The sequence below is a fragment of the Hemicordylus capensis genome, chromosome 4 (assembly GCF_027244095.1).
Source record: "Hemicordylus capensis ecotype Gifberg chromosome 4, rHemCap1.1.pri, whole genome shotgun sequence".
Taxonomy (NCBI): domain Eukaryota; kingdom Metazoa; phylum Chordata; class Lepidosauria; order Squamata; family Cordylidae; genus Hemicordylus; species Hemicordylus capensis.
This window is the reverse complement of record NC_069660.1, coordinates 289,157,461-289,175,747: the sequence shown is the minus strand read 5'-3', so window position 1 is coordinate 289,175,747 and position 18,287 is coordinate 289,157,461. Positions and strand designations below refer to the sequence as shown.

At 41.9% G+C, this 18,287-nt stretch overlaps 1 protein-coding gene across 48 annotated transcripts in view; it reads right to left on the bottom strand.

The window, feature by feature from the left end:
- Nucleotides 1–18,287, bottom strand: part of RIMS2 (regulating synaptic membrane exocytosis 2) — a 741,645-nt gene that overhangs the window by 227,023 nt on the left and 496,335 nt on the right. For 47 of the 48 annotated variants that reach the window (XM_053313368.1, XM_053313376.1, XM_053313396.1 and 44 more), the window contains 2 exons: nucleotides 15,296–15,361; nucleotides 13,295–13,402 (listed from right to left, as the gene is read on the bottom strand). In XM_053313368.1, coding sequence (XP_053169343.1) covers nucleotides 13,295–13,402; nucleotides 15,296–15,361 — 174 coding nt within the window. The remainder of the gene's footprint in view (nucleotides 1–13,294; nucleotides 13,403–15,295; nucleotides 15,362–18,287) is intronic. The other variant, XM_053313356.1, reaches the window with a different exon arrangement.

The window sequence follows — 18,287 nt, the reverse complement described above, 5'->3', positions numbered from 1 at the left end:
CTGATCAAATTACTCAACAGACATTCCATTGAAATGTATAGGACAAGCTTGTCATGACTAACTTGTCCTATTAATTTCAATGGGACTTTGGCTGAGTAATTTAGTGAGAATGTCAGCCAATATGTTGTACATGAACAACAAAATTGCACTTTCCTGTTACTACTGTTCTTTGAATGACTGTACAGTCACACAAATGGGATCTGTGCATGTGCAGATCAAATCAAATCAGAGAAACTGCTAATGTTTTTGGAACAAAAGCCATTCTTTCTTTTCCTCTTGACTAGCTAGCCAAAGAACAGGTAACTAACAGCTAAAATTGATTTGTCATAAACTGAACATTCAAATGGGAACCTTCATTAGGCAATGACTGCACAACAGGGAGAATCTTGTGAAGTAACTCTTTAAGAAAGCGAATCCGACCTCACTGGGGCTCCTTCACTGCCGCTTGCCAGCGCTCTCAGGGCCTTTCAGAAGCGGAAATGGCCCCATTCTTGTCTGCAGACAGAAACAGAGTCTTTCCTGCTTCCAAGAAGCCCAGAGAGCTGCTGACAAGTAGCAGGAGCACTGAGGGTAGTAGGAGGGGCAGCAAAGGTGACAGGAGCTGTCAAGTTGAGCAAAATTTGAACTAGACTCAGAAAAAAAGAGGCATTTTCCAATTTAATTATCTCTATTTGTCCATCGGTTCCTACTTAAGCATGATTAGGCCCTTTACAACTTGCAGAGCCACCAGCTCCAGACTTGCGTGAACTAAGCTTCCTATAGAGAAGATTGAAGAACATCAGGTTGTTTAGCTATAACTTGAGGTTCTTCTAGAGGTCATGTGTCGATTCACACCGATGGGTTTCATGCCTGTGTGGAAGCTCATTTGAGAACCTTCCAAAACTCTTTATTCCTGCTTTCTGGTGGGAGTTCTGCCCCATCTGTGGCACAGTGTCCGTCTTCCCTGAGTTTGAGTGTCCGCTGATCTACAAGAGACTGCAGCGGGGAGGATGTGTGTGTGTGTGAATTGACAAATAACCACTAGAAGAACCTCAGTTATAGGTAAACAACCTGTTGTTCTTCGGCGTGTCCTCTGTCAATCACACCTTGCGCATCAACTTGTGCATTGCAAGTTGAGTCGCACCCACCTGGCAGAGGGAAGGCAGTCACTGGAAGATTGATTGAAGTACTGTCTGGTCAAACACTGCATCCTGGAATGCTCTAACATCCAATTCATAGTGCTGGATGAACAAGGTGGGACAAACCTATGTGGCTGCTTGGCAGATGACTGACAGAGGAAGATTCCTGCCCAAGGCTGTTGAAGTCAACATTGTCCTTGTGAAATAAGCAAGCAGTGGTTGCTGCATGGATTTGCCCGCTAATTGATAAGCTAGAGTAAACATGTTCACTATCAATCAGGATAATGCTTGAGAAAATGGACAGGTTCCCATTGTGTTACAGCCATAGTTGACAAAGAGGTTTTTATCCTTCTGCTAGGTCGCTGCACATAAAAGGCCAATGCCCATCAGATGTCCAAGGTGTGTAGTGCCAATTCGGCTGGGCTCAAGGGGTTCAGGGAAAACACTGGAAGTATAACATCCTAAGTCCTATGAAAAGAGGAGACTACCCTCGGCAAGAAGGCAATGCTGGGACAGAGCTGAACCTGGTCGTTCTTGTGGAAAACTAGAAAAGGTGGGTCTGCTCTGAGTGCCCCCAACTCATTGACCCACCTGGCTGATGTGATGGCTACTAAGAAGATTGTCTTCTAAGAAAGATGGCTGAGATCACAAGTCACCATGGGCTTGAAAGGTTTGTGCATCAGTTGGGTAAGTACCAGGCGTTACTAGAGGCTTGTCCCATGAGGCAAGTCCCACAAGGGGAACTTGGGCAAATCCCATGAGGGACCGATTGGGCAAGTCCCATGAGGGGGTGAGTGGAGGATTGTCCACGTAAGTATGGACCATGGCTTTTAAAAATTGCTTTATGGGAGGATTTCTGGATTGTCCTTTGGAGATGGACAGTACTGATGTGATGGCCACCATATGGACTCAGAGGGAGTAAATAGACATGCCTGACTTTGTCAGATGTAGGAGCATTAAAGTCGTGGAAGGAGATTTTGGGTCTTGAATATGTTGGCTGCAAAACAAAAAACAAAAATGCAAATCACTTCCACTTGAGACCATACACTTGTTGTGTTGCAGGTTTCCTGGTCACCTGCAAAACAGTCAAGAGTTCTGGATTTGGGATTGGACCACGCCATGAGACACAGAGACTGTATGTCTGGGTGGAGGATTGATCCATTCTAAACAGGAAGTAGTGGAGAGATAGAGGTAAGTGGTCCCAACCTTCCGATGCTAGTGAGTGAAGTAGTGAGAACCAGAGTCTCCTTGCCCAACACAAGCAATGAGGATCACTCACACTTTCTCCCTTCAAATCTTTTGAAGTACCCAAGGGATAAGTGGGATTGGAGCAAAAATGTACATGGTGGGTACTTCAATCATGAGTGAAGGCATCCCCAGGGAGTGCGATATTACTCCCTGCTCTCAAGCAATACATGTCGCATTGACATCCTCCAAGGCGAAAAGATTGATTTCTGGGAGACCCCAGTTGTAAAACACCTTGTGCTGGTAACCTGTGTTCCCTTGCCACTCGTGGGAAATGATGGTCCAGCAACTGAAAACGTCCACCACAGAATTTCTCTAACCCTGGACAGTTCTAAGTGATGCAATATCGCCAAGTGAAATCAGAGTGAAAATATCTCCCAGGGGTCAGAGTTAAAGCTAGAAGGGACCGTGAACCCATCGCACCCTGCCAGTTTATGTATGACTTCATAGTGGTGTTGTCCATTTGTATCTGCACATGGTAGCCTCAAATGTGTACAAGAAAACATCTGAGAGCCTTCAAGACTACCAGCAGGTCAAGATAATTTATGTGATGCCTGGTGGGGGACCAATGCCCACTCAGCTGAAATCTGGAGCAATGGGCTCCCCAACCTGATTCCGATGCATCTGCCAATATCGTTTTCTGCAGGAGGTAGGCGATGAATGATGTGCTCCGTTTGAGACTGTGTCAACACGTCCATCATTGGAGGGAGTCACGAACAACACTGGGCATGACCAAGTGTTTCAACTGCGGATCCAGGGGTGGACCAAAATGTTCCAGGAACTAGCACTGAATCAATGCATTCATAGCTGTGCGTGACAGAGGATGACCGTGGTCAAGGCCATAAGGCCCAACAGTCTTTGAAGTGTCCTGGCAGTATGGCTCAGGTGAGCTAGTATGTGATGTGCCAGAGAAGAGAGATTATGGACTCACTCTCTTGGCAGATATATTTTGTATACAACAGAGTTGAATACGATCTCTATGAAGGAATCACACTGGTGGGAGTCAAATTTGACTCCTTCATGTAAATCTGAAGACAGAGTTCCTTGAGAAGGCGTAGAGTATAAATATTGTTGGTTAGAGTTTCTGGTGATTCTGCTACTAGGAGCCAGTCATCCAAGATGGGGAATACCTGGATGTTACACTAGTGAAGGAAGGCGATGGCTACTGCCATGCACTTCGTAAATACTCATGGGGCAGAGGAGAGGCCGAAAGGGAGTGCCTTGAATTGGTACTGCTGGGAGCCAATGTGAAAGCGTAGGTACTTATGGTGCTGTGGACTGATGGTCACATGATAATAAGCATCCTTCAAGTCTATTGATGTGAACCAAGTTCCTTCTGATGTCAGGAGCTGAGTGATGTCATTGATGATTAGCATCCTGAATCATCTGTACTTGATGAATTTGTTGGAGGGCACTGAGATAGAGTATTGGGTGGAGACCCCCGTCTGACTTTGGGACCACAAAGTACTGGGATAAAAAAGTGCCTGGAAAGTGGTGGTGTACTGGTTCTATAGTGTCCTTCTCCAAAAGGGCATTTAAGGGCATGAATGGTTTAGATTGGGTGGAAATAATGCTCATGGAGAGTGTGCTATTTCTTAATGTATGGATGTGTATCATTGTCTTATCGGTTTGGGTTTCAAACAGGCCTTCCACGTCAAAGGGTAGGTCTTCAGTTTGAGTCCTATGCTCAGGCTTCAAGCCAGAAGACCTGAGCCAGGCATGTTGGTGTAAGGCAACTGAGGTCGCCATAGTGTGCGCTGCGCAGTCAGCCTGGTGACAGGAAGAATGTAGTTGCTGCTTCACTAAATGAAAACTTCCTTCCTACTAACATAAGGAGGTTGAGATAGGCACCCAATTTCTCCGGGGGGGGGGGATTATTTATTTATTGTTCAATTTTATACTGTCTTTTTCATAATGGATCTCAAGGCTGTTTACAAAAGTTAAAATACAATTAACATTACATAAAAGTTACATTAAAAACCTTTATAGATCAACCTTTATAAACCTTTATAGATCAAACATCTATTATATTAATTCTCCTGGGTGTGCCTTGGAATTTGCGTCCCAGAGCCCAGCTGATTGGCTGGGCGGCGGACGTGCCTGATTGGCTGAGGCACACCCAGGAGGATTGGTTTCCACGGCGACGGCCTGGCTGTGGAGGCCAGAGGTGGCGGGACCGGCCCAGCCATGGAGGCAAGGCCCAGGAGGGGGGAAAGAAAGCAGGGAGGGGCAGAAGTGGCAGTGGGGAAGAGAGGTGGCTGGGCCCGGAAGCAGAGACTGGGGCAGAAGGGAGGGAGAGGTAACCACCAGCCCCAAGGAGCACACAGATGCTCTGTGTGGGGTCGGCTAGTTAAAACTATAAAATGCCAAGGAACAATTGAAAAGAAACAAATGCAAGAAAGCTGAGAAACCTGGAGCCTCTAGGAAGTAAAAGCCTGAGCAAAAAAAAAAAAAAAAGTCTTTGTTTTTTAAAAGCAGCCACAGTTGTCACAGAGCGAATGTTTGATGAAGCATTCCAGAATCTGGGGCCCGTCCTGACAATCTTGTTGGGCAGGCAGAAACCATTGGAAGCAGGCAGTCCTTTAGATATCCAGGGCCCAAGCCATTAAGAAATGGTTATATCGGCCCATGCATGCTTGATAATTAGCCACTTTCAGCTGCAGAGCAAAAGTTGAGCACAGACATCATCAAATGGAGTCCAGTTTCCTCCCTTCCTTGTTAATCCAAGTTGACAAAAGTTGACAGTTTGGAACAGGATTGTGCAGCCTCCACAACAATGGGCATCGGGCAAGGAGATGCAACCCTCCAGTTGCTTTTGCAAGAAGGTGCAATCCTCCAGTTGAACATGGTAAAAAGATTCCAAGCATTTGGAGGTTGGTAGGGGGGTGGTTTCTACCAGAAAGACCATGTGATATCTAGCAGAAGTTTCAACACTGGAAGATCTACTGGAGAATTTGCATCCATGTCAATCAGACAAAATATTGGGTCTTCCACCCTGCTGTGTCTGCTGCTTCATTTGTAGTCCTAATGAAGTCACCATATGTAGGGCATGTTCTGAGTGTGTTTGTGTCCTCAGAAGGTGATTCTGGTTTTGGTTCAGTAATACCATTCATAGTAGAGGAGTGTGTACTAATTTCAGAATCATCAGATTCCGCTTCAGTGGGTGATTGCTGCTCTATCTCGAATTGTTGCATAGGCAAGTTTGAATCCGTAGAACAGGGTGCCTCCTGAGAAGGAGCAGATGCAGTTACAGGCAGAGGAGAAACAGGGCTTGGCAACGCTAACAATGCCTGGGAGGCAGGAGGCACCACAGATGGAGATAGGCGCTGCTGGCGCTGTGTTGCAGCTGTCTGAGGCAATGTAGAAGCACAGGATCGATCGCTATGTGTTAATGAACATGAACGGCTCCTATAGCTTCTTCCACTCCAGCTTCATCCTCAAGCTTGGGAATGGGACCGAGACATTGATTGTCCTCGGATTTGAGAGATGGATTGAGACTGTCTGTAATACTCTTGAGGTGAGTAGCCATAGGAGCCCTCCAGGAAGCTAATAATTTCCTCTTGCGGTAAAAGTGGATGAGAGGCAGCAAGTGTAGGAGATGCTGGCCATTGGATGGATGGAAGAGCCAGATTCATTTGGCTTCTTTTTCTTAGCTACATCTGGAGCAGCCATCTGTTTCTCTTTGGGCTACCAGGGCTTGGAGGATTTGCTTCGGTTCATATGAGCATGCAACCCTGGATTATTTGCCTCTAACCCAAGTTTAGAGGATCACGCTAAGAGGCTTATCGTATACTTGGACTTTCAAAAAGCTTTTGACAAAACCTCTCATCAAAGATTCTTTAAAAAAAATAGCAGTCAAGAGATTAGGGGACAGGTTCACTGATGGAGTAGTAACTGGTTGAAAGATAGGAAACAGAAGTTAGGAATAAATGGACAATTGTCACATTGGAGTGATATAAGTGGGGTCCCACAGGGATCTGTTTTGGGACCAGTAGTGTACTGTATTGGGACCATTTATCTAGATCTAGATAAATGATCTAGAAACTAGAGTAAGCAGTAAGGTGGCCAAATTGCAGATGACACTAAACTATTTAGTTATTGTGAGGAGCTCCAAAAGAATCTCTCCAAACTGGGTGAGTGGGCAATAAAATGGCATATGCAGTTCAGTGTAAGTGCAAAGTGATGTATATTCAGGCAAATAAACAAGCAAACATACAAATAAATAAATCACAAATGCACATATACACTGATGGGGTCTGAGTTGTCTGTGAGTGACTAGGATCTTGGGATTGTGATGGACAACTCATTGAAAATGTTGACTAAAGGTGCAGCAGCTACCAAAAAAAAAAAAAAAAAGGCAAATTCCATGCTAGAATTCATTAGGAAGGGGATTGAAAATAAAATGGCTAATATTATAATGCCATTATAAATATCTATGGTGTGGTCATGTTTGGAATACCGTACACAGTTCTGGTCACTGCATCTCAAAAAGGGTGTTGTAGAACTGGAAAAGCTGCAGAAGAGGCCAACCAAGATGGTCAGGAGTCTAGAACACCTTCCTTATGAGCTTAGAAAAAAGGTGACTAAGTGTTTATAAATAGATGTTTATAAAACAAAATAGATGTTTATAAAATTATGCAAGGTGTGTAGAGAGTGGAATGGGGAATGTTCTTGTCCCTCTCACACACAACACTGGAACCAGGGTCATCCCATAAAACTGATTTCCAGGAAAGTTAGGATCAGCAAAAGGAAGTACTTTTTCACACATCTCATAATTAATCTATGGAATTACCTGCCATGGGATGTGGTGATGACCACCAGCTTGGATGGCTTTAAAAGAGGCTTAGAGAAATTCGTGGGGGGCAGGTTTATCAGTGGCTACTAGTGTTGATGGCTATAGGCTACCTCCAGATTCAGATGCAGAATATCTACAAATACCAGAGCAATGGTAAGAGAGGGGCATGTCCATCTCCTGGTTGTAGTCTTCCCAGAGGCATCTAGTGAGCCATTTTTGAAACAGGGTGCTGGACTAGATAGGCCTTGAGCTTGATCCAGCAAGGCTCTTATGTTCTTACATTTAACATCATTCACACTATGTGGTGGTGCTCTGTCATAGCCAATGATTGAAGAGAATAGATACATTTCTTTGACTCATCTGAGGAATGTGTCAAAAGAGGTTTTGGGATTTTCATGGGATCTCAGCTATCATTCTTGAGTTGTTTGGAGGATGGTTCCTTAGTCAGCGCCTTTGATTCTGCAATGTTAGGTCTCACAGATTCTTCGGTTATTGCTAGACTAATACACTCATTCCCCAATGGCATATGGGAAGCTTCTATATGCATCATAGGCCCAGGCAACATGATCTCAATCTCTAGTGTAAATGGAGATTTACACTGGAGGACTTGGAATGAAAGTTTGTGTTGAAACATGATCCCAATAATCCAGATACAGTGGACTATGCAACTAAAGAGGAAGATTCCCATTCCCTGACATATGCCTGCCAGTGATTATGCACCAAAACATTCTAGTTTGCAAAGCAGGCGCAGTCTTGAAAATATTCAAGTCATCTTTAGGATCCCGTTGTCATTAGGGAGAAGTTTGCCTGGATAGGACTCGGTCTTCCTAGCAAAACTCTTCTTCCCCTTCCCTTCTGAGAGGGAGGGAAGGATGTCAGCATCAGATTCTGAGCCTCTTCCATTTGAAATTTTTATGTGAGGAGAAGGTCCAAATCATGTCCATTATCACCTGGAACTTTCCAGTACAGCTATTTGTTCCTCTTGACATGACATAGCTTTAGTAGTCTTCTTCTTAGACAGCTTCTTGGTGAAAGACTTACTGGTATGAGGCATTTTCTTTGCTGGGGCATCACATCTCTCTTTGATCTGATAGGGGGTTTATTATGCTGGAGCTGAGACTGGCACAGCCTTCAAAACTACTTTCTTCTTGGGGTTTTGTTAGTGTTATTCAAAGCCACTCCCAGTATGGATATATTATCTCTTTGACTGTCCATTTTTAAATATTAGGATATTTGTCTGAGGGACAATGAGCCACTGTTGAGTGCTTTCACATGTGACTCCACATGCAAAGATGCTCAATAGTGGGGATTTAACCGAGGTCTTCAGAGACAGCTTCGCTGAAACTGCCAGTGCTTTTTCCACAGGACAATTTTAAAGCTGGATTCTCTGGCCACCCTGGGCAGTGTGGTACATTTTAGGTAAAGGGGAAGTCCATCTGACTAAGCAACTTTGTTTCCATTTTCTGCACTGAGGTCCTGTTATGGTTATGCCACAAAACTCACTGAAGCAGTGATGTAGACTAACTACTAGAGCACAAATGGAGGAAGACTTGATGGAAATCCAAGAGAGATTTGCTCACAGAGCACATTTGAAGATCTATGCTCTGGCAATGTGGGTGGCAAAGAACATAAGAACAGCCCTGCTGGATCAGGCCCAAGGCCCATCTAGTCCAGCATCCTGTTTCACACAGTGGCCCACCAGATGCCTCTGGAAGCCACAGGCAGAAATTGAGGGCATGCCCTCTCTTCTGCTGTTACTCTCTTGCAACTGGTACTCAGAGGCATCCTGCCTTTGAGGCTGGAGGTGGCCTATAGCCCTCCAACTAGTAGCGGTTGATAGACCTCTCCTCCGTGAAGTTATCAAAATCCCTCTTAAAGCCATGCAGGTTGTTGGCTGTCACCACATCTCATGGCAGAGAACTCCACAAGTTGATTATGCATTGTGTGAAAAAGTACTTCCGTTTGTTGGTCCTAGATTTCCTGGCAATCAATTTCATGGGATGACCCCTGTTTCTAGTGTTATGTGAGAGGGAGAAGAATTTTTCTCTATCCACTTTCTCCACACCATACATGATTTTATAGACCTCTATCATGTCTCCCCAAAGTTGTCATTTTTCTAAACTAAATAGCCCCAGGTGTTGTAGCCTTGCCTCATAAGGAAGGTGTTCTAGGCCCCTGATCATCTTGGTTGCCCTCTTCTGCACCTTTTCCAGTTCTACAATGTCCTTTTTTAGATCCAAAGAAGCTGTTCTCGATCCAAAGAAGCAGTTCTTTTCGACTCATTAATGTCCAGCGGAGTTGTCTAGGCTTGTGAGGGGGCTAGTATATGATCCCTGCCCCTTGAATTTGAACTTGTAACCTTGTCACTTGTTGTGACATCTTCAATTATTTTTTGCGGATACAATCTCTTGTGTTTGGGCTGAACTGGATTCCACAGTTTCTGCAGTCTACAGTAGAGGTGTCCAGCAACTCCTCTTATAGGATTATAATGGATCACTTCCAGTTTATGACTCCTGAGGATGTGGACAAACGGCTTTCACACTGTACGCCCTACAACCTGTTCTCTTGACCCTTGCCCAACTTGGCTTATTTCATCTGGGAACTGTATTATCAGAGAGAGCCTGGTAAATATTATAAAACTTTTTTTGAGGAAAGGCAGGATTCCTCCTTGTCTTAAGGAGGCTCTAATTCGCTCTTGTTTGGAGAAACATGAATTAGATCCTTTAGAGTTAGCTAGTTACAGTTACAGACCCATTTCCAATCATCCTCTCAGCTCCAGACAGTTTTGGATGATACAGATTATCTAGACCCATTTCAAACTGACTTTTGAGCGGGCTATGGGGTTGAGACTGCCTTGTTCGGCCTGATGGATGATCTCCAATTGGCTGTCAAGAGAAGGAGTGTGATTCTGCTGTTCCTTTTGGAATTCCCAGTGGATTTCAATACCATCAACTATGGTATCCTTCTGGGTCACCTGAGGGAGTTGGGATTGGGTGGCACTATTTTACGGTGGTTCCATTCCTACCTCTATGATAGGTTCCAAATGAATTCATGCGGCTGGGGGGGTGGGACGGGGACACTCAGTTCCTTTAAAGGCATACTCATGATTGGTGTCAGAATAGATAAGATAGAAGTGTTTATTTGTTGGTTTGCTTAAGCGAAATAAAGCCATACTTTTCAATGAGCTACAGATACCAAATTTTTGCATACCCAATTTTGCCACTGAAACTATTTTAACGCACTGCTTTTTACACGAGATTATGCTTGGTGAAAATTTAATTTTAAACAAAAGTTTTAGAAGCAATTTTGATGATCATATTTCTCAGTTACTTACAGATAGCAGATTTTGCATGAACAATCCCAGGGGTGTAACGAGGCTGGAGTGGACCCAGAGACAAAATTTTAAAATGGGCCCCTCGCTGATACACACACACTCACTTCACATGTGACTTGCCTCTGGGGGGGGGCCTTGAGGCGTGGGGGCCCCCAGGCAGCTGCCTCCCCTTGCCTAATGGTAGTTACGCCCCTGAACAATCCTGTCATTGAAATTAGCTGAATGAACTACTTTTTACATTGGAATATGCTTGATGAAAATTTTGGATAATGGGGTGGGGGGTATTTTAAAGAAGAAATTCTGAATATAATCATATTTTAAATGTCACTGTTCTCAACAGATTTAACACTAAATAATCAAATAAATAATTCCAAAATGACATCATGCCCAAGAGAAGCAGATCGTAACGCTCTCTATCTAGGGTTACCTTTGAAGACGATCGGGAAGCTACAATGGGTCCAGAATGCAGCAGCTCACATAGTCATTTGTGCCAGAAAATATGACAGAGTAACACCTCTCCTGCAGTTGCTGCACTGGTTACCCATTCGCTTCCGAGTTCAATTTAAGGTCCTTCAAAGCCTTGCGGGGCTTGGCGCCTGTCTGACTTGCCTCTCCCACCCAGTTACATCCTGTCCGGTTAGATCATCTCAGACCCTTTTGTCAGTCCCTGATTTCTGAGAGGTTCGATGCTCTAGGACCTGCGAAAGGGCTTTTCTGGTTGCTGCCCCATTTTTTTGGAACTCTCTTCCCATTCAGATTTGTCTAGCCCCTTACTTACTGATCTTCAAATCTCTATTGAAGACTTTTCTTTTTCACCAGGCTTTTGCCCTGTAGTTTACTTTATATGTTTTTTGTTAGTTACTTTAGTTTTTAATTTAGAATATAATTTTTAATGTTGCCTTGTTTGCATGTTTTTGTGCACCGCCCAGAGTCTTTGGAGTGGGCGGTATATTAAATGTTTGAAATAAATAAATAAATAAATAAATAAATAAATAAATAAATATTCTTCAAATTCAGATTCAGATTTACCAAACAAGGTTATTATACAAGAAAATGAATAATGTTTGAAGTTGAAATCCTACAAATTTCAAATTATCCTTTTACTTCCCTTTTGCAAACACATTACTAAAAGATTCTATGGCATATAGAGATGGCCCTTGAATAGTGGTTTCACCCATTCACAGGCCACTTTCCTGTATACCAACTTAGTTATCATGGAGGGTAGTTTAGGTTTTCTACTCCCCTAACTACATTGGTATGCAGTCTAAATAGCCACTCTCTCCACTTCTCAGCTGGCATGCATGGAGATTTAAGGAAGGGGTGTGAGAGGCACAGGCTGCTTCATCCACACTTGCCGCTTGCACTGTTTCTTTCAACCTCACTACAGAGGCTGCTTTATCCATTCTTGCTGCAAGAGTGGATTGTTTAGCTAAGGAACCTAAGCCCATTTGGGGGGTTAGGTTGAGCATTTCTATTGTGATTTTCCCTACAATATTAGAGGGCCTCCTGTATATCATTTCTTGAATTTTCTAGCAATGTAATCTATGCAGAATGACTTTGCCCAGTCAATGGTGGGCCTCACCTGTGTGTGTGGGTGGGTGGGGGGAATGTCCCCAAAAATGCCTCATTAAAAAGAAACAAAAAGCAAAGATAAGGGGGAAATTCTATTAAAATTAAAAGTAGAAGAAACAAATGAATATTAAGATGAGACCATAATACCATAAAAAACAGTTTAACACAGGAACTATCAAGATCACCTGCAAACCTATTCCTAAAGTGGCCTTTATTGCAGAAGTACGGAACTAAGCATGCCTTGTTTTCTTGCCTAACACAAAACATCCCTTGCTGCAATACAAGCTGTTTAAAAAAAATTGTGAGAATTTCAAAAGCAATTTGCATTGCGATGTGGTGTAAGGCTGTTTGAGGAAAATATGCTAAGATTCCTGATGGATATACACAAGTCCTTCTTTTGATCATGAGCAATAATATCAAAGTAACAGCAAGACCCAACCAAAGATAAGCACTTAGGCTGCAATTCAATGCACATTTACATGGCAGGAAGACCCACTGAACTCTAAGTAAACATGCATAGGGTTGTTTTGCACGATATTTAACTACAGTATATGCTTAACTTTCACACTGAAATCAATGAGACTTAAGTGCTTAGTCTGGATGGATTGAGCCCTAATTTACTTTTATTTTGTATATATGTATTTGACATAACATGGGGAAAATATATAATATGAGATAATGACAACAATGCATCTGTACTTCAAGTTACTCTATTAGAAATATCACATCTCACTGAAACTTTATTTCAAATAATAGCTTGCTTATTGATCCTAAACAACACATTTATGTATATTACTGTTTAATTCCTAAACCAATTGTGCCAGGATATTTTTAAACAATAGATGGAAATGTCAATATGTTAAATTGGAATAGTTTTGTTTTTAATAAATTTTCTGGTAGACTTGCCACTTCAGTAGAATTTAAAAAGTTGGTGTGCAGACAACAGTTGAAAGTATTTCAATATGTATATGTAAGTAATTAATAAATGGTGCTACTGAACAAAATGATTACACATGGCTACTCCCCATAAACATTTAGTTTACTTGAATTTTAAAATAAAGCTATAACTATGCTTTCAACAGTATATCTGTCAACATAATATAACAGACTATAGTACTGAGTGTCAGTGTACCATTTAAATATAAAATAGCTGTTCTCTGAACAGCAGGGGAGTACTGTTTGCTTATGTCTGATGGGGGAGACTAGATAAACACTCCACACCAATTATACCTCTCAAATTCATAGTAAGCACCCTCAGAATAGGTACGGCACATCGTACGGGATCGAAGTAATCTGATTGCATCTTCACAAAAGATAGGGTACATTGAGTAATCCTTGCTGCCAAAACATAAAGGATGGACATGAAGCTAAAGTGAGAACAAACACCACAAATGAGTACCTTTCAGACACAAAGGTAAACATTAGTCTAAGAAGCAAATAAAAATGAATGAAATCAGAAAACCTTTGGCAACCTCAGAACTGTTGCTGAATATAGAGCATGTTAATGCACACATTTTGAATTATGGCCACTGTGAGTTATTCTCAAAGTGAGAATTAAAGAAGTATCATGCTTTTGGATTCTAAAAACTTAAGCTTAAGTGAGTCTCAAAGCAAACTAGATGTGGCTTTAATCAGGTAATTTGCTTATGTAGTTCTGGTGTTTTGTTTTTATTTCACAAATAGCAGCTGCACAGGGCACTGGGGTTTTTTTTAAACCCTTTGTTCCTATGCTATGGTAGCAAAAATAATCCACCACCCCCACCTCACAAAGCTGCTATTGTTCCTTGTAAGGGAAGCTGTCAATGGCATCCCCAGCAGGTTTGAGGCAGTGGTTTTCATTGAGACTATGGTCCAGGGCAAATCATTACTCTTTTCCCCAGGCAATAGTCCCAATCCTGATTGATGCCACTCCACACCTGCAATTTATGAAAGAAAGAAAAAACAAAAGTGTGAAGAAAAATGATGTGATTAAGGCCACATCTGCTTTGACCCTTAGAGAACCTACAGATGTTTTCTGAGGTGGTGTCAGCCAAATGCATAAGTGATTTGGATTACTTTCCCTGGTAACAGCAAAAGGGAGTCTTTACACAGGAAAGTGAACTAGTCCTGAATGTTCCCCTGCACACCTTCCCCTTTGAATATTACAAGATGCACCACCTCAGAAAACATTTGGTTATCCCAAATGCAGGGATAACTGTGTATTCCACTGGTGAGACTTCTCTAATAACATCCAAACCCATTCTAAGTGTTGATTCTGATGTAACACTGCCCACTCACATAATGGCCCCATTTCTGAAAGATACAAATGCAGTTTTTAAGAAACCCCGTGAACACCTGGTACTGCACTGGAAAACCCCTCCCAAGATGTAATAGTGCTATCAGTGCTGGTTACCTGTTGCAGAAAAGAACTGCATAGCCTTAGACTGGAATACTTCTCTGCCTCTAATTATCATTACGGGGTGATAGTGAGAAACACCTGTTAGACTCTGCACATGCAGTTCAGAAGCACTCACCTCACATGCCGGGTTCTGAACATCAATAATAATGCATAACATTTGTATAGCCCTTTCCCAAATACTTTTAAATTCATTATCTCAGTCACCCTTACAACTCGGTCAATATTATTATCCCCTTACTGCATACAGGAATGCTAGGACAGAGACAGAGGCTCATATAAAGCTAACAAGTGAGCTTTCATAGCTGAGATTCAAACCAGGGACTTCCTGGCTCATAGCTCACACTTTGTCATTAAGCTATCCCATCTCTAAACTGCTTTCCCTACCCATAGCAGCCTTATGCTCCCACAGTAGGGAAAAGAAGTTTCATCTGCAAACAAGTAGTGTTATTCAGATTGGAGATATAGTATGAATACATACTGGTGGGAAAATTACATCAGAATAAATTATCCATATATCTGTTTCTAGAATTACCAATGAGCAGGATCTAACATTTGGAAATTCATACAGAAATCTTGATAATCAATTGCTTTATTACGTATAAAATATGTAATACGTAAGCAGGGAAGCAACTGCTATCATAAACAGTATGCATTACATTGACAGACAAAAAGAAAGTTTTAAAGATTTTTAAACGCAATATCAAGTAATCTCCTAATTGTTTCCTCCAAACATTCCTATGATTAATAAGTCATTTGAGTAGTATGAAGCAAAAACAAAAGCTCAAGCAGGGACATGCATTTATACACACAGAGTCACACAGGAAAACAGATACCTGGCATCTCTATGATGGTAGTCAATGGACTGAGTGTGTTGGGACCAAGGCAGAGTGAGATAATGACTGAAAGCATAGCAGAAACAAAAATAAAAATGTAAGACAATGAAATGAAGACAGATTAGCATACCTCACAAAATAGGACGCTGAAGGTTAAATGGCATGAGGACAGAGAAGCTATAAAATCATAGTCTGTAAACAGCAAAATGACTATCAAAACTATGATCTTCACAAAAGCAGTAGTCCGACCAAAAACGCACAAAATACTGAAGAACCAGAAGGAATTGTAAATTATATTTTTATCATCTAGAGGCCCAATCCATAATTTTCCCCCACTGGGCAGCACTCATGTGTCCCTCTTGCCCGATACCTCTGCAAGCAGCTGAGTCCTAACCAACCCCCAGGCACACCAGAGAGCTGAATCTCATGCAGACTACAGATCAAAATGCATAGGTTTATAAGTTCCTGTCACTCATTACTAAACTCGTACATATACCCAAAGTAAATACATTCAGAAAACACTGGGACCATGAAGTGAGCAATATGTCTGCCAAAGACAACAATATGGAAGGAGAGCTGGTCTTGTGGTAGCAAGCATGAATTATCCCCTTTGCTAATCAGGGTCTACCCTGGTTTGCATTTGAATGGGCGACAACTTGTGTGAGCACTGGAAGATATGGTTCCGCTGTAGGAAGACCACCTGCATGCTTGCATGCAGAAGGTTCCACGTTCCCTCCTTGGCTTCTCCAAGATAGGGCTGAGAGAGACTCCTGCCTGAAACCTTGGAGAAGCCGCTGCCAGTCTATGTAGACAATACTGAGCTAGATAAACCAATGGTCTGACTCAGTATAAGGCTGCTTCCTATGTTCAGATCTTGACATGAGAAGGTGGGTTTGGGTTCTCACGTCTGTGTACTAAACTGATTCCACCAGGATCACTACATGTATAATATCCACCTTCTGAGAAGCCAAAATGTATCAGGTCAGGTGCATCAGTTCACAGTTCATACAGACGATAACATCTAATCCCTGAAGTACAGCTTCCAAGAGTGACAAGCCAGAAGAGACAGTTTTGCAAGGGAATGGTAGGTTTGCCATGCTTTTAAAAGATCTGGAGCAAAATATCTTGCTATTTAGAGGAATAGAAAAGGATCTCTTTCTAACACCTGGGAGATGGCTAATATACCTTACATGATCCTATGTAAAGCAGTAAGCAAAGATTTCCTGTACTTTCATTAGCAATTACAAATATTTCTGTATAAGAATATATCCATAGAAATCTGAATATAAACGGGGCATTATCGAACAAGTGGAGTAGCCTGTAAGAGACTTAAAAAATATTATTAGGACAATTACTGCTACTTCTTAATACATGTATATATAATAGTTCTTTTGAAGGCTACAACTTCTAAAGGCAACGGATCTTATAGAACAGCTATGCATATGTTTATACGTATATATTTAACATTTAACCTTCCTGAGCCATTTTTGGAAGAGTGGTATAGAAATCGAATTAACAACAACAACAGTAATAATAATGATTGATGGTCATTATTTTCCTGGTCTTACGATCTAGTGTCTCTAGCTCAGACTGGACCCAGGCAGAGCTAGAGACGCTAGATCGTAAGACCAGGGAAATAATGACCATCAATCATGCTCTACACCCCCACGGTGATGTAGATAGGCTATACGTCCCTTGCAGCTCAGGTGGAAGAGGAATACTGCAAGTCCATCAAACAGTAGAGGAGGAGAAAAGAGGCCTTGAAGAATATATAAGGGACAGTGAAGAAGATGCACTAAAAATGGTCAATAACGAGAAACTATTCAACACCAATGAAACAAAGCAGGCTTACAAGAAAGAACAAGTCAGGAACCGAGCAGAAAAATGGAAAAATTAGCCACTGCATGGTCAATATTTGCACAATATAAGTGGAAAATCAGACATCACCAAGACCTGGCAATGGCTTAAGAATGGCAACTTGAAGAAAGAAACAGAGGGTTTATTACTGGCTGCACAAGAACAGGCACTAAGAACAAATGCAATAAGAACAAAAGTCGAAAAATCCACCACAAACAGCAAGTGCCGCCTTTGTAAAGAAGTAGATGGAACAGTGGACCACCTAATCAGCTGTTGTAAAAAGATCGCACAGACTGACTACAAACAAAGGCATGACAAGGTAGCAGGGATGATACACTGGAGCATCTGCAAAAAATACAAGCTACCTGTAGCCAAAAATTGGTGGGACCATAACATTGAAAAAGTTGTAGAAAATGAAGATGTAAAAAATATTATGGGACTTCCGACTACAAACAGACAAACATCTGCCACACAATACACCAGATATAACTGTAGTCGAGAAGAAAGAAAAACAAGTGAAAATAATTGACACAGCAATACCAGGGGATAGCAGAATAGAAGAAAAAGAAATAGAAAAAATCACCAAAAACAAAGATCTACAAATTGAAATTGAAAGGCTGTGGCAGAAAAAGACCAAAGTAATCCCAGTGGTAATTGGCGCCCTGGGTGCAGTTCCAAAAGACCTTGAAGAGCACCTCAACACCATAGGGGCCACAGAAATCACCACCAGCCAATTACAAAAAGGAGCTTTACTGGGAACAGCCTATATTCTGCAACGACATCTATAACAACAGTAACAACATTGACAATAAAATTCAGCCATCCCAGGTCCTTGGGAAGGACTCGATGTCTGGATAAAACAAACCAGTCAATAACACCTGTCTGACTGTGTAAACAAGAAATAATAATAATAATTTTTACTCCAAATGAACTTTGAAAAAGGTAAAATTTCTAAGGTATTATTTACTTTCAAAACAGTAAACATTAACATTGCTATTCACAATCTACATCTGTTCATCGCAAAAGACAAAAGGCATAATCTCTCTCCATGTGATGGATGCACAGTAATGCAGCTCTTCAGAAGACAAGGCTCAGACCAGAGGAGATTTGCCATCCAGACCATAACGAAATGGAG